This window comes from Stenella coeruleoalba (genome assembly GCF_951394435.1).
Source record: "Stenella coeruleoalba genome assembly, chromosome: 2".
NCBI classification, from domain to species: Eukaryota; Metazoa; Chordata; class Mammalia; order Artiodactyla; family Delphinidae; genus Stenella; species Stenella coeruleoalba.
The window spans coordinates 65256255-65269106 of NC_137147.1; the positions used below are offsets into that span (position 1 = coordinate 65256255).

At 40.0% G+C, this 12852-nt stretch overlaps 1 protein-coding gene across 7 annotated transcripts in view; it reads right to left on the minus strand.

Annotated features, from left to right (window-relative positions):
- The window catches only part of AKAP6 (A-kinase anchoring protein 6), a 598487-nt gene that overhangs the window by 226713 nt on the left and 358922 nt on the right, over positions 1-12852 (minus strand). For 6 of the 7 annotated variants that reach the window (XR_013827168.1, XM_079913691.1, XM_079913688.1 and 3 more), the window contains 2 exons: positions 3529-3625; positions 2248-2414 (listed from right to left, as the gene is read on the minus strand). Coding sequence is in view for 6 of the 7 variants with exons in the window: in XM_079913691.1 (XP_079769817.1) it covers positions 2248-2414; positions 3529-3625 (264 nt within the window). In the remaining variant the exon portion in view is untranslated. The remainder of the gene's footprint in view (positions 1-2247; positions 2415-3528; positions 3626-12852) is intronic. The other variant, XM_079913693.1, reaches the window with a different exon arrangement.

A 12852-nucleotide genomic window follows, 5' to 3' on the forward strand; every position in this document is an offset into this window, starting at 1 on the left:
GCAGGTGATTGCACCATCTCTGCAGCTCCACTTTGGTGCCTCCCCACCCTCACCCAGACTCACCGCACTCACCCACCCACGCTCCACACCAAAGCCAAGGACAGGTTTTTAGGCTGCGAATCAATGCTGTCGTTTCCCTGCTCACTCCCAAACCCTCCCCTTTGTGCCCACAGCCACTCAGCCTCCCTTGCACACTCCCCACCTCCCCTCTAGCTGCACAGCCTGCTCACAGAATGCCACTTCCTCAAAGAAGCGCTCCCTGATGCCCTGATCTAAATCGCTTCTCCCAGTCCAACCTCTGGTTGCTTCCTTTTCTTTTCTTTCACAGCCCATCATGGTTTCTAAAAGCATGGTTGTTAGATTTAAGTCTGTCACCCCACTTCACCACAAGCTCCGTGAGACAGGTACTGAGGCTGATTGTTCACCACCATGCCCCACCTTGAGCAGTGCCAGTAACAGGCAGTGCTCTAGGTGGTGTTGAAAATGGGCTCGGGGGCCAAAGGGCTCAGATTCAAATCCTAGCTCTGCTACCTACTACCTGTGTGACCTTAAGCCAATTCCTTAACTTCTCTGTGCCTCCATTTTTTCCACTGGAAATTAGAATAGGACTGCCTTATTTATAAGGTTTAAATAGTTTGTTGTGAGAATTAAATGAGAGAATACACAGAAGTACTGTAGAACAGTGTCTGGCATGTGGAATGCATCCAATACAGGATAGCTTTTAAAAAGTAAGCACCCAGTTTATTTTTGTTAAATAAATAAAACACAACAAAGTTTTTAGTCGTGTCCTTTCTCATCATCACTGCCCCCTATCCCAGCCAAAGTATTAGCCCAATCAACTTCTTCCTGCAGTCTGCTCCTCGAAAGGGCTCCACTTCTGCCCTGAGAAGTCTGCTGAAGACACTCTCCATTCCCTATGATTAGTTCCAGCTTTGATCCTTTCATCACGTCACTTCCTAAAATATGTGTGCATGTGCCAAGCCACCTCTCTTCCTTCCTTCAACTATTTTCTGAAATGTGACCTCCTCCATGGAACCTTCTTTAAAGGGAACTGAGCTCATCATTCCATCCTCTGTTTCCAACAAATAAGTTCAAGGTTGTTGTTCGAGATTCCAAAGCTATAAACCACCTAAGTTTTTCACTGGCTGCGTGGCCTCACCACTGCAGGGCAGATTAGGTTTCTCCTCGCCTGCACTTGAGAATGTGAGGCTCAGAGGGCAGAGGGTTTGTTTAACTCGCTCTGTATACATTTAGCCCAATGCCAATCCACATGGGGACTGAATAAATGTGACTTGATGATGATTTAATTACTTTGTCCATGCCAGGAATAGAAGCCATGAACTCTTAAATCTGTTCCCCCCATGTTACAGTATGTTTCCATGCTTAGTCTATTATGAGACTGGTTTTCTGCATCAACTTTCACAAAAGAACAAATACAAAAGAAAAGAGAGATTGCAAGAAAATATCAAATTAATAAAATTATCTTCTACTTCATGAGTCCATTATCTTCTACGTCATGAGCCCAAAGATACCTTTAGAACAGTGGTGCACTGTATCAGAAGGCGCCTCATTTAAAACGTAACTGCATACGCTTTACGGATTATTTTGTAAATCTAAAGCAGATAACCAAAACATGTCAATATTCATTCTTAAAGTACTTGTATTCGGTGCATGCACCATTGTGGAGAACTTACACTCAGAGCAAAAAGATTTTTAGCAAAGCATATGACCTTCTTCTCACTACAATGACCATCCCCTAATTAGGCAATGCATCTGATAGTCATTAACAGGAATGAGATAATGAATCACTTTCTCTCTTCTTTGTTAATTTGCTGTAACCAAGCGGCTAATGGATGTCAGAGCTGAGTGATTGCACTGATTATAGTGATTTATAGTTGCAACAAAACAATTTAAAACCATTCGGATTATTCATGTTAAAGATGCTTTATGTTTTGTTTACTAAATGTTTTATGTCCCCCTTTCTCCTACCCCTAAAGTACTTTCCCCCTCCTACTCTCCCACTTTTCACAAAAAGACCCCTTCCTGGAAAACTTGAAAGTTGTAGGCTTTTTTATTGTTTTAAACTTAACCATTTCATTTTGTTTATACATACCTATACAGAGAGAGATATATAAAGTTTACCCAGTAAAAACGAAAAGCCTTAGGAGTAGAAAGAAAACTTCAGTGGTGCCTAGTTCAAAAGAAGACAGAAGTAAGAGGAAATAAGACAAACTTCAAGCCACTTACCTTGGGGCTTCCCGTCCCTTCCTCACCCTCCACAGACACATCAGTAGCCAGAATCGCAGCTTTGATGGTATCCAGAGCCCTGAGAATCCAGCTGTGTTGCCGTTTGATTTGCCTCTGTAGCTCCTTCCATTGACTTGCTATCATCCGCAGCATGTCCTTTAGTCCTTCTCCAAAAGGAGGGGAAAGCACAAGTTACGAACTCAACTGCACTTTTACCCATTATTGTTTTTCATTTAGCAAATTAGATGGATATTTCTAACAACAAACATAATTTTAAGCAACCATTACCATCACCTGCCACTCAGAACAGAGGTTGGGGATTTCTGACTTGACAGAAGGCATAAGGACACAAAAATGGGATAACCACATAGATGCACGGTTTGGAATCGACTTAGATTTAATATATTGACTAAAGAAATGTATATGGAACAAAAAATCACGATACATAAAAATTATTAACACCACAGCTTCACATTCCAAATAAAAGGCCCTGTGTGTATCTGTGTGGAGACTTTATAATGATCAGAAAATGTATGGAAATAGGTAAAGTTAATTCAACCCGAACTATAGTAAATGGGCCAGATTTAAGACAGCAGTCTTTAGTATTACCACATCAGATTAATGCTGCTCTTTTCTTATTTAGCTGTGGTAAGCTCAAAACAAGTGCCAAACTGTAATTCATCCTGTCTTATGGTCTTTTACTACCAGGATAAGTATAACCAAATGACAAAACTATTTCTTATTTATAATCTGTTCCTCATAAATACATTAATACTGGAGTAAGAATTGGTCTAAGGCCAAAACTCTGCTAATGCAATGACCAGCAAAGAACATGCAAAACGTTCATGTGTGTGAATTGGCAGGGAAATAATCAGGTATCTCTAGACTGCCTGCCTTATATCTGTAATGATATCTATAAGTGCCTGAATGCATGTGCATTATAACTATAGGCACAATTCTCCTTCATTATCTTAATGTTATTTCCAGAGCACCTACATCAAAAAGCATGTCAGTGAAGTTTTCAGGAATGTGATTTCAATTGAAACTCAGGCGAACACCAAGCCCCGAATGAACAGACCATTTGGAGGCAGTATTTCATCTTACAAGTATCACAGCATTGTGTGCAGTATATGAAACATTTATAAATCTTGAAGGTCAATCTGATAATGTAAATATTAATAATACATAAGGAAGTGAATATATGCAGTAATTTACAGCAATGCTTCTTCATTCTTAATAGTCTGGAGACATAAAGACTTGCAATATTTCAGGAGGATTTACCTGCTTTGTGAGATGCAATAAGCTCGAGAAGTTGGAGTCCTTCCTCCTCCACAGCTTCCTTGAGAGCACAATGACTGTCTACATTCAACTTAAAACTCTGCAAGGAAAGATACGAGCATCAAAGCCTGGCAAGGCAGTTAAAACATCCATACAAAATTACTTGCTACTTTTTATCAAGAGCCACACAGTCCAATTTACTCAATAGACAAACTAATTGGCAATACTAAAAGCTATTGATATTTAGGATCTGGGCTCAGAATGTTTCCATTAGGTTAGCAGAGTGCATCTGTTTGGAAACAGCTGACAAATCTAGAAATTCATTAGGTTTTTATGAAAAGTCACATCCCGTGGGCTATATCAAGAGTAGCAGTGTTCTATAAAATATACTGAATTTCTACCAGCACATATGAGCTCATTTCGTCACTTTTTAGAAATGTTACTGATAGCACTATTTATGAAACCATAAAAAAATTGGCAACATAAATTATATTAGCCTTATGTGCACATATATAAATCCATTAATATAGTGGGGTTTGATTCAGCTGTTTCTCAGATATCACACAAACCACAGGATATTGAGGTGGATTCAGGTGCTGTAGTGAGGAGTCCAATGGTTTTCAAATGTTTGAATTTTAAGTTTATTCTTTACAATATGACATTGAGTTATAAATGAATATGTCGAGTACATCAGGGGCATTTTTCGCTCATGATAGTCATCCAGAAGACAAAGACCGTTATGGATGAATTCCAACTCAGAGCCATTTCTTTCAGGAAGCCTTCCCTAATGCCTTACACAGAATTAATTACTCCCCTCTCTCGGCTTCCTCTGCTCCTTATACCTGCTTCTATTGTAGAATTTATCATACTGAATTCTGCTTTATTCCTATACTTGCCTACCAAACTATAAGCAAGAAAGAACTACAATTGAAAGAATCGCCAGCTTCACATTTATTTCCAACTCATGTCACATACGAGGTGTTCAATAAATGTTTGCAGGAATAGTGGATATCTGCTGAACTGGATCAATAGGACTCTCTCAAGGGGAAGGTTTCCATTTAAATATTTCAAGAAACACAGATGGTTTTCCAAAGATTTTTCCGTCTCTGGAATGTTATAAGGTGTTCCAAACACAGGAGGTCCAATGGAGAGTAATCATAGTGACCAATCTGTTGAATCAATGGTTAGTCTTCAGGGTGAAAATCCATTCCTCGACTTGACTAATTTGAAAAAGTATGGATTTTGAAAGACTATGTTCCACATTTCGGCTTCTCCATAATAGGGCTCCAAAGTATACAATATACTTTGCTCTCACTAAACACTCACTGAGCAATGGCTGCATGTACTACACACTGAACTTAGTATTAAGAATATCTGACAGAAATTCGAGATGATAGTCTCAGTTGGAATGTAATTTGGATGAAAGAGGTTAAACAACCATAACTTATGAAATTAGATATTAATTTTTCCATTCTTTCACTCATTCATTCATTCAGAAACCATGTATTATGCCTATTCTGTACACTGGACAGGGTAATAGCAATTTAAGGGGTATAAGGCATGGCCCCTGCACATCAAAGGGCATCCTCTATCACCTTGGATGTTCACTGGTGAGTCTTTTTCTTAGTGGAAAAAAGGGGTCTTTTAAAGCTCAAAAGAAAAAGCACAACAGTCAAAATAAGCTGAAAATGAAGGAGATAGGGACAGGCAGATCAGAACTTGAAGTATAAAGATAAGAATCTTGACTAAAAAAAATGACTCCAAAATGATGAATCATTTCATCTTACTAGAAGCATAAGAACAGTAAAGTTTCAGCATAATATGGCAGAAAGAGACTTGCTGGTTTCCCCAAGGGTTGTTCACTATTTCTTGTATTGCCCTCTTTCAGCTGCAGGTATTTGGTTGAATAAAATAAAGTATGACAATATATCAGAAGCCTGATGCTTCTGGTCAATCCAAACGATATAATAGCTATTAAAAATTAAATAATTATTATTTATAGCCAAAACACGACTGTAATTTACTTTTTGCCACTGCAGTGGAAATCATCAACTCTGAAGGAATGCCATGCAGATTGAGGTACATGTTTGTGTTTCAGGGAGAAGGGACATGGAAAAGAAAAATACTTGAGATCAACCCGAGAATGCCAACATTGAGGAAGAAATCTATTCTAGAGATTTCCTCATAACTGTAAAATTAGCCTAGTATTCTCTGTTTACTTACAACAGACTAGTGCTGAATAGTTGGTAATCATGAGCTTCCAAAGACGTGCATCAGGCCTATGTCTCAGCAAAAGAGAACCTTAGGACCTGTGGGTAGGTTGGACAATTTGACATAATTGAAGCCAATAGCATAGAATAGATGCAGCTGGATCTGGTTCTGCCTCAAGATAATGTGGAAGCATTTGATTAGGACATTGGAAAAGATGAAGTATTCATTATTAAAAAAAGATAAGCTTTATGCTATAGGAAAGAACCATTTAATATAACTATTACCCAAATGGTACAATATTGCTTAATTTTCAGATGCATCCATTAACCATTAATAATATCAAGTAAGGAATTCACAATGGGCCTCTGAGAAGGCAGGCAAGCAGGCACATTAACAACATTGTCAATGAAATTTCTGGCTGCTAAAGGATTCTGTAATAAACTGTCCCCATTCTGCCCCCACTTCTTCCCTAAGGAAGGAAGCTTAGGCGAAAGAGTTTTTTCTTTTCTTTTCTTTTTTTTTGAACTTGATACCTGGACACATCTCCATTCTTGTGCTACTAACATGTTTCCTCAGCAACGCCTTATGGTATATAGTCCCTTTGCAACATCCATAGCACTCCCTGAAAATGCAGGGCATTCTCTGCAGATTTAATTTACGGCAACAACATGGCCATAGACAGGTACCACAGACCTACATCATTGACGATTATGTGAAATTCCATAAATATGAGTAACCTGGGACCTGTGAGACACCCCATCTTTTTCGTGTCTTTACAGCAGCATGAAACTGAACATCTAGATGAGAATAACTAAGGAAATGAAAAATACAGTGGCTGAGACAAAGGACTAGATTATCAAAAAGATGATACTTCACAGGTTGACCAATGGGTATTCCTAGCCTCACCAGCATCTATAGATATGGGTACATTACTCCTTGTCAGGATCCAAATTCAGGTAAGCACACTGATTGTACTTTAATCATGATCACACCTTACTAAGTAGATAAAAATCTACATCTTATCCTATTCCATTCAAATTTCTGAAGATCCCAGTTCGATGGAAGTATGGAGATCATGTGGATATGAAATGAAACCAAGGAAATGTACACCTTGATGCACAAAACTATGACAAACATGAAGATAGCTACTCATGAGGGATCATAAGAATTGATATGAATCTCCTGGTACAGGAAATAGTGGGAAAGACCATAATCATATTCAGAAGCTTAAAGATCCAAAATGTCTAGGTTTTAGCAGAATCACATCATGAACATAGACTTTCTGCCATCCCCATGGAATACTGTTAGTGTCTGCCAGGTCCACTGAGGTCCATGAATTTTATAATGTTTGTGAACAGAGAGGCCAAAAAGAGTTACTGCATCTCTCCCGACATAATATATGCTTTTAAAAAAAGCATAAATTAATACAACAGATATTTATTGAGCAGTCTCTGCCAGGCCTATAGACACAAAAATTAACAATACCCAATTCCAGCACACACCACTTATAGTCTGTTGGGTAAAACAGATCAAAAGCAAGTAGCCTTATATAACCCAGCACAGAATAAATATGTAATTGGGGTTTGATGTATAACAGAGAGTGGCAGGGCCTTAAACTGAACAGTGATATGCATGCCCAATGAGATTTAACTTTTTTTAATTAAAGTATCATGCAGGCCAAGTAAAAATAAGATTGTAGGCTATATTCCGTATGAGTGTGATAGTGCTAGATAGGTGCTGTGGGAGCTCAAGCTGGGAACCAGGTTCTGCAGAGGCTGGCACGGAGCTTGGGAAGAAAGGATTGATTTGCATGTGGGGCTGGAGACACGCTTTACTGCAGCAGGAATAGAGGAGCCAGAAGCAGCTTGGTATGGCTGGGACAAGGTGGAAGCAGGGGATGTGGGAGCTGCAGCTACACATGGCATTTTACTCCAAGAGCCATAAGAGTCATGGAAGAAGAGGTCAACAACACGGGAGGGTGACCGGTACAGTTCTGTGTTCTAGAAACATCTTTCTGGCTTTTATACAGAGTTGACTTTAGACGGGCAGACAAGGAGGCCGTTTAGGAGGCTGCTATGGTAATGGAGGCCAGATGTTTCTGTATGCTCATATTTTTTTTAAATTAAAAAAAGGTATGTTTTTTCTTCTAAATGAATGGAAGAAGGAAAAATGGAGAAAATCTTCTGTCTTTTTAAGTTTTTCTCAGTGCGTGAGAACAGCATGTGTCAGATTTTAGTTCTTTGGCTGTTCTGATGATAAATACCAGAGGTTTATTAGTCAGGAGTCTCCAAATGTGAAAGACATATTGAACTGATGAACTTTTACTCCCACTGTCATTTTAAAGAGATGCTATATATGCTGATGAATAAGACACTTGATGACACATTTTCTTCACACAAAAGATTTTTACTACCCTAAGAAAATGAAAACTTGCTTTTTCACAAGGGCAGGAGGAGGAACGTGTGTTCAGTCAGAAAAGCAGAGGCTTGAAAAGTCACCTGCTATCTGCCTTAGGCCGTCTCCACCCGGGCTCCATCTGAGCTGTGCCCAGAACCATCCTGCATTCCCAGAGGGGCTCTTGGTGGGGAAGAAAGTCATGATCCGCTGTGCACAGCCTGGCAGTTTCTCTCCTGCTCTGCCCAATGCCATCCATAGAGGATGGTCAGATGGTCCTCAAAATAGAAAATATACCTTCCAAATGCCACATGTGCCAAAAATGGAAAGATTTTCATGAGTAAATATTTTTGTTTAAGAACCTCCGAAAAACTTGATAAGACATTATACAGCCATTAAAATGAAGACTACGAAATCACATGAAAAATAGGTAGAACACATTACAAGCCAAAAAATGAAAGTTCAAATTGTATCCATGATTAAACTGTAACTATGTAAATGGATAGTCCCAGTGTGTAGAAAAAGACTATAGGGAAATGCAACAAAATGTTAACACCACTTGTGCAGGGTAGGACTTAGAGTTAACATAGCCTGGTCTTATGGAATGAATTCTCAGGGCTTTAGTTTTCTGAAACACAAAATGACAAGTAATACTATCTAACTTCCAAGTTGTAAGAATTAGAGACAATGGTTGTAAAGCATTGAAGCAGTGCTTGGCAATGAGTGGGGCTAAAGAAAAATCATTATAGACTTTTAAAATTCATTTTCTCTATTTTCCAAATGTTCTGTGTAGCAAGTGGTACTTTGTGGCACTTACTGTTGAGGCTCTCTGAACTCCTCAAGTACAGATACCAGGTTCTCTTTGCTTTGGGGCCACCACCCAGCACAGGGGGGCACCCAAACACAGATGCTGCTCTCTGAGAGTCCAGAGAGCAGGGATCTGAGTCTTCCTTTTGTGTGCCCTTGGACAAGTCATCTAACCCTTCTGGGCTTCTGTTTCTTTACCTACAATCCAGGCATTTGGACTCAATATTTTCCATTTCTTGGACACTTCGATTTTATCTTTAAGCCACACAGTTAAGCACAGGTGGCTCAGGAGAATTTTTATTCTAAAGCAGAAAATTTTCAAAGCGGGAAAAATCCCAAAGGCCGTCTAACTATTCATCTACCCTAGGGCAGCTCTGTCCCTCCACATCCCAGGCAGATGTGTTCATTCTATTTTTAACTATCTCCAGGGAAGTTTCTTCTAACTTCTCATCCTGAGTCCGCAACGTTTCTTCTCAGGAATTTGAGAGCTCTGTGAATAGGAGCACAAGCTTCCCTCAGCTTCGGATTCTTTTGCCAAGTCATCTCTCCAGCGTAGGAGTTGGAGATCAGAAACACTGTGAGGATATGCCAACAAAATCCACACGTCCAGTCAATCACCAAGCCCTGACAATTTATTTCTCTATCCTCACCTCTCTGTATTGACTAACACTGCCTTAGATTCAGGCCCTCATCATCATCCCTTGCCAGGCTGACTTCAACAGCCTCCAGTCATGACCCCCTCAAAACTACATTTTTTTCTTTATTTGTGGCATGCCTATGAAGGTGCAGGCAATCATCCTAAGCTTGAGGGATGTGGCTGTGAGCAAGATAAATATAGTTCCTGGCCTCATAGAGCTCACAGTCTAGCGGCGGGCACAGGAGGTGGGGAATGCGTATCTTAAAAACAGGAGGCTGCAGTTGATTATATCAAGGGGACTAATGACATGGTGTGGGTGCTGGGGACAAGCATGGGCTCTGGAGCTGGACAAGTCTGGGTTCAAATCCTGGCTCCTCCATCACCCCCTGTGTAGCTCGGGGCAATCTCTTTGTACTCAGTTTCTTCAAAGGTAAAAAGGGGGATATGTCAGTGCCTATCTCATGGGGTTGCTGTGAGGATGAAATGCCTTGATACCTGTAGAACAGAGCCTGGCATATTGTAATAGCTCAATAAAAACATTTTATTACACAGAATGTTCTGTCTACAAAACAACTCTTGTTAAATGCCTCCGATGTCTTCCCCAGGTTGCAGGATAAGGTCCAGCCTCCGGCATGACCTACAGAGTCTCTGGGATCCCACTCAAGGCTGCCTCTTGGGTCCCAGGTCTGCCTTGAAATGCACCAGCTCACATCAGTCATCTTGGTCCTCTAAGATTCTGCTCTCGCTTGCACCTCTGCCTGAAAAGTCCTTTTTCCCCTCCCCTGGCTCGGCCCTGCTCATCCTTTAAAATTCATCCCACGTGTCACCCTTGCTAGCAAGTTTTCCCGGACCATCTTCCAGCCTCCTGGTTTCCCCTCCTCAGCATCCACAGTGACTGCAGAGCTCGAACCTCTACTTACTACACTGTTGTATAACTACTGATGATGGGTCTGCTTCCCACCCATGAGTTGAAAGTAGAACTTCACTTTTCATTTGTGCTTGTATCTTCAATGCCTAGGACAGTGCCTGGCACACAGCACACACCTAATAAATGTTCAAGGAGCAAATGAATGAAGACTCGTACCAAAAACCTTCCACGAAGCTTTCAAAATGCTGTCTATAGTATTTTGGGCTATATTGGTGCAATCACTCTTCACTTGGAGGTGGTTGATAAATGTCCCCAAATTTTACTCATTGAACGCCATGTAAATGAGCTGTCATGTTCCTTCGCTTACAAAATTACTTGCCAATTACACTTAGATGATCCCGGTGTAATTGCCATGTAAACTGTACCCTGGCTGAGATAGCCCAAATCATCAATTTAACTTTACCCTCTCATCATATGGTACTTACCACATAATTAAATAAATGGTCAGCCACCACCACAATTATATATCTCCCCAACAAAATGAAGTGGCTACATTTGTCATTGATTTATTGGTTACGACAATATGCAACACACCACCATGTATAATATCAGAAGCTTTAAAAAACTGAAAGCACTATGTACTCTTGAGAAAGATGTTCCAAGTTCATGAACAAAAAGATAAGCATTATAAAAACATTGTTTTCCTTTTTTTAAAAAAGGCACTAAGATGTAAAGACAAAAACCCTTGTTCTTCCTGAGGAAACATTTTTTTTCCTGAAACCGCAGAAAATAAAAACATTTCCAAGCATTCGAAAGTGAATTTAGCTCCTCAACCAAATCACAATTTCTTTCAAACAAGCAGCTGCATTTTTTTGTGGAAGGTAAATATATTTTACTAAGGCTGGCATTCTTTTTTTGATAGACTTGCTAATATCTTATTCAAGGATTAGATAGATGGGAGAGATCCTGAATGTTGATGGTGCCTCTTAGTGACCAAATTTTCATTTGCTTTTCTGCATGCTACCTCCACACCTGGCACAGGTAATCACATTGACTTCCTAGCATGGCCACATTAGGCCAAATGGATTTGCAGAGGTTCTGTCTAAAGGGACCATGTCACTTCCAGAACACACTGCTCTGAGGCCCTAATTGAAAAAGAGGTCAATGCTGGCCCAAATATCTTTCTACCTCCTGCGGTGGAATAATTGATGTGCAGCAGCCCCTACAGATGTGGAGTCACCAAGGTGATGGATGGATATAAGTATATTATTCACACGTACATCTGTTAATATACAGGTCCCAGTGCAAACATCAAGACCTAAGAATATTATGTGGATTTAGGACAATCCCTGAAGGACTCCAGTTTCATTAAAAATTTGTTTGGCAGCCTGGGGAAGATCTATTCCAACTCCCAGATGCTTCGTGCATTTGAGAGGGGGAACCAAATTGCTTTAAAAATAAATTTAATAAATTTCGTAATGTCAAGTCATTAACATCCTGTGTAGTCATACAGTCTTCATCTTTTGAAATAGTAATGTTAACCTGTGGAATTTTAACCTTTCTAATATCTGAGTTAACATTTTATTTTCCTTGTGTTTTTTGCCAAAGGGGATGAATTACACCCTGAAAGCAGAAGAAACTATCCTATTTTTTCCCTCCATAGGTGTTTTTCTTGTCACAAATATACCAGACAATACCCAGAAAGCTCTGTGACCAGAGTCCATTTTGATTTGGAAACTGTAGAGGAAATAATTTACCTTGCAGACATTCTCAGTTATTGTTTGATGATTTATAATATTAGCTATAATTTGCTGCTGTAATGGTTGTAACACTGTTTTTACAAGTGCTCATTTATTCATTTAACAGATTTGTTTAGTACTTATTATGCATGTGCAGGGCAGGGTGTCAGAGCAGACACCAAAAAGACACAAGCAGTCCCTCAAGGAGGTGACAGTCACAGGTGAATCATTAGGGCAGGGTAGGTGGGGAGAGATTCAACCTCTCTAGGAACACCCGAGATTCTCACACCACCTGTTCTCAGGGGCTCCGAGGGGTGTGCACAACTCCCTCAAAATGAACAAAGCATCCTCACTTACAACAGGTTTATGCGATCTTCACAACAACCTTCAGTAGATACGACAGGCATTTTTCTGGCTAGAGTAAAGATCTGTTTCAGGCCTGAAACTTTTATCTTAATATCATTTGTGCCAGGTGAATTGCTTCAAGATTCCAAAATTCCATGTAACACAGTAGATAAGTAAGATCTGCACATGGGTCTATACAGGGAGACAGATAGTGGGTGACAGCATCCTGGCTCAAGTGAGTTAGGTCACACACTGGCTCTTGTCCATACATGGTGTCCTTCGATCGTGCATAAACCCTATAGTACAAGGCAGTCTGCAAACTGTCT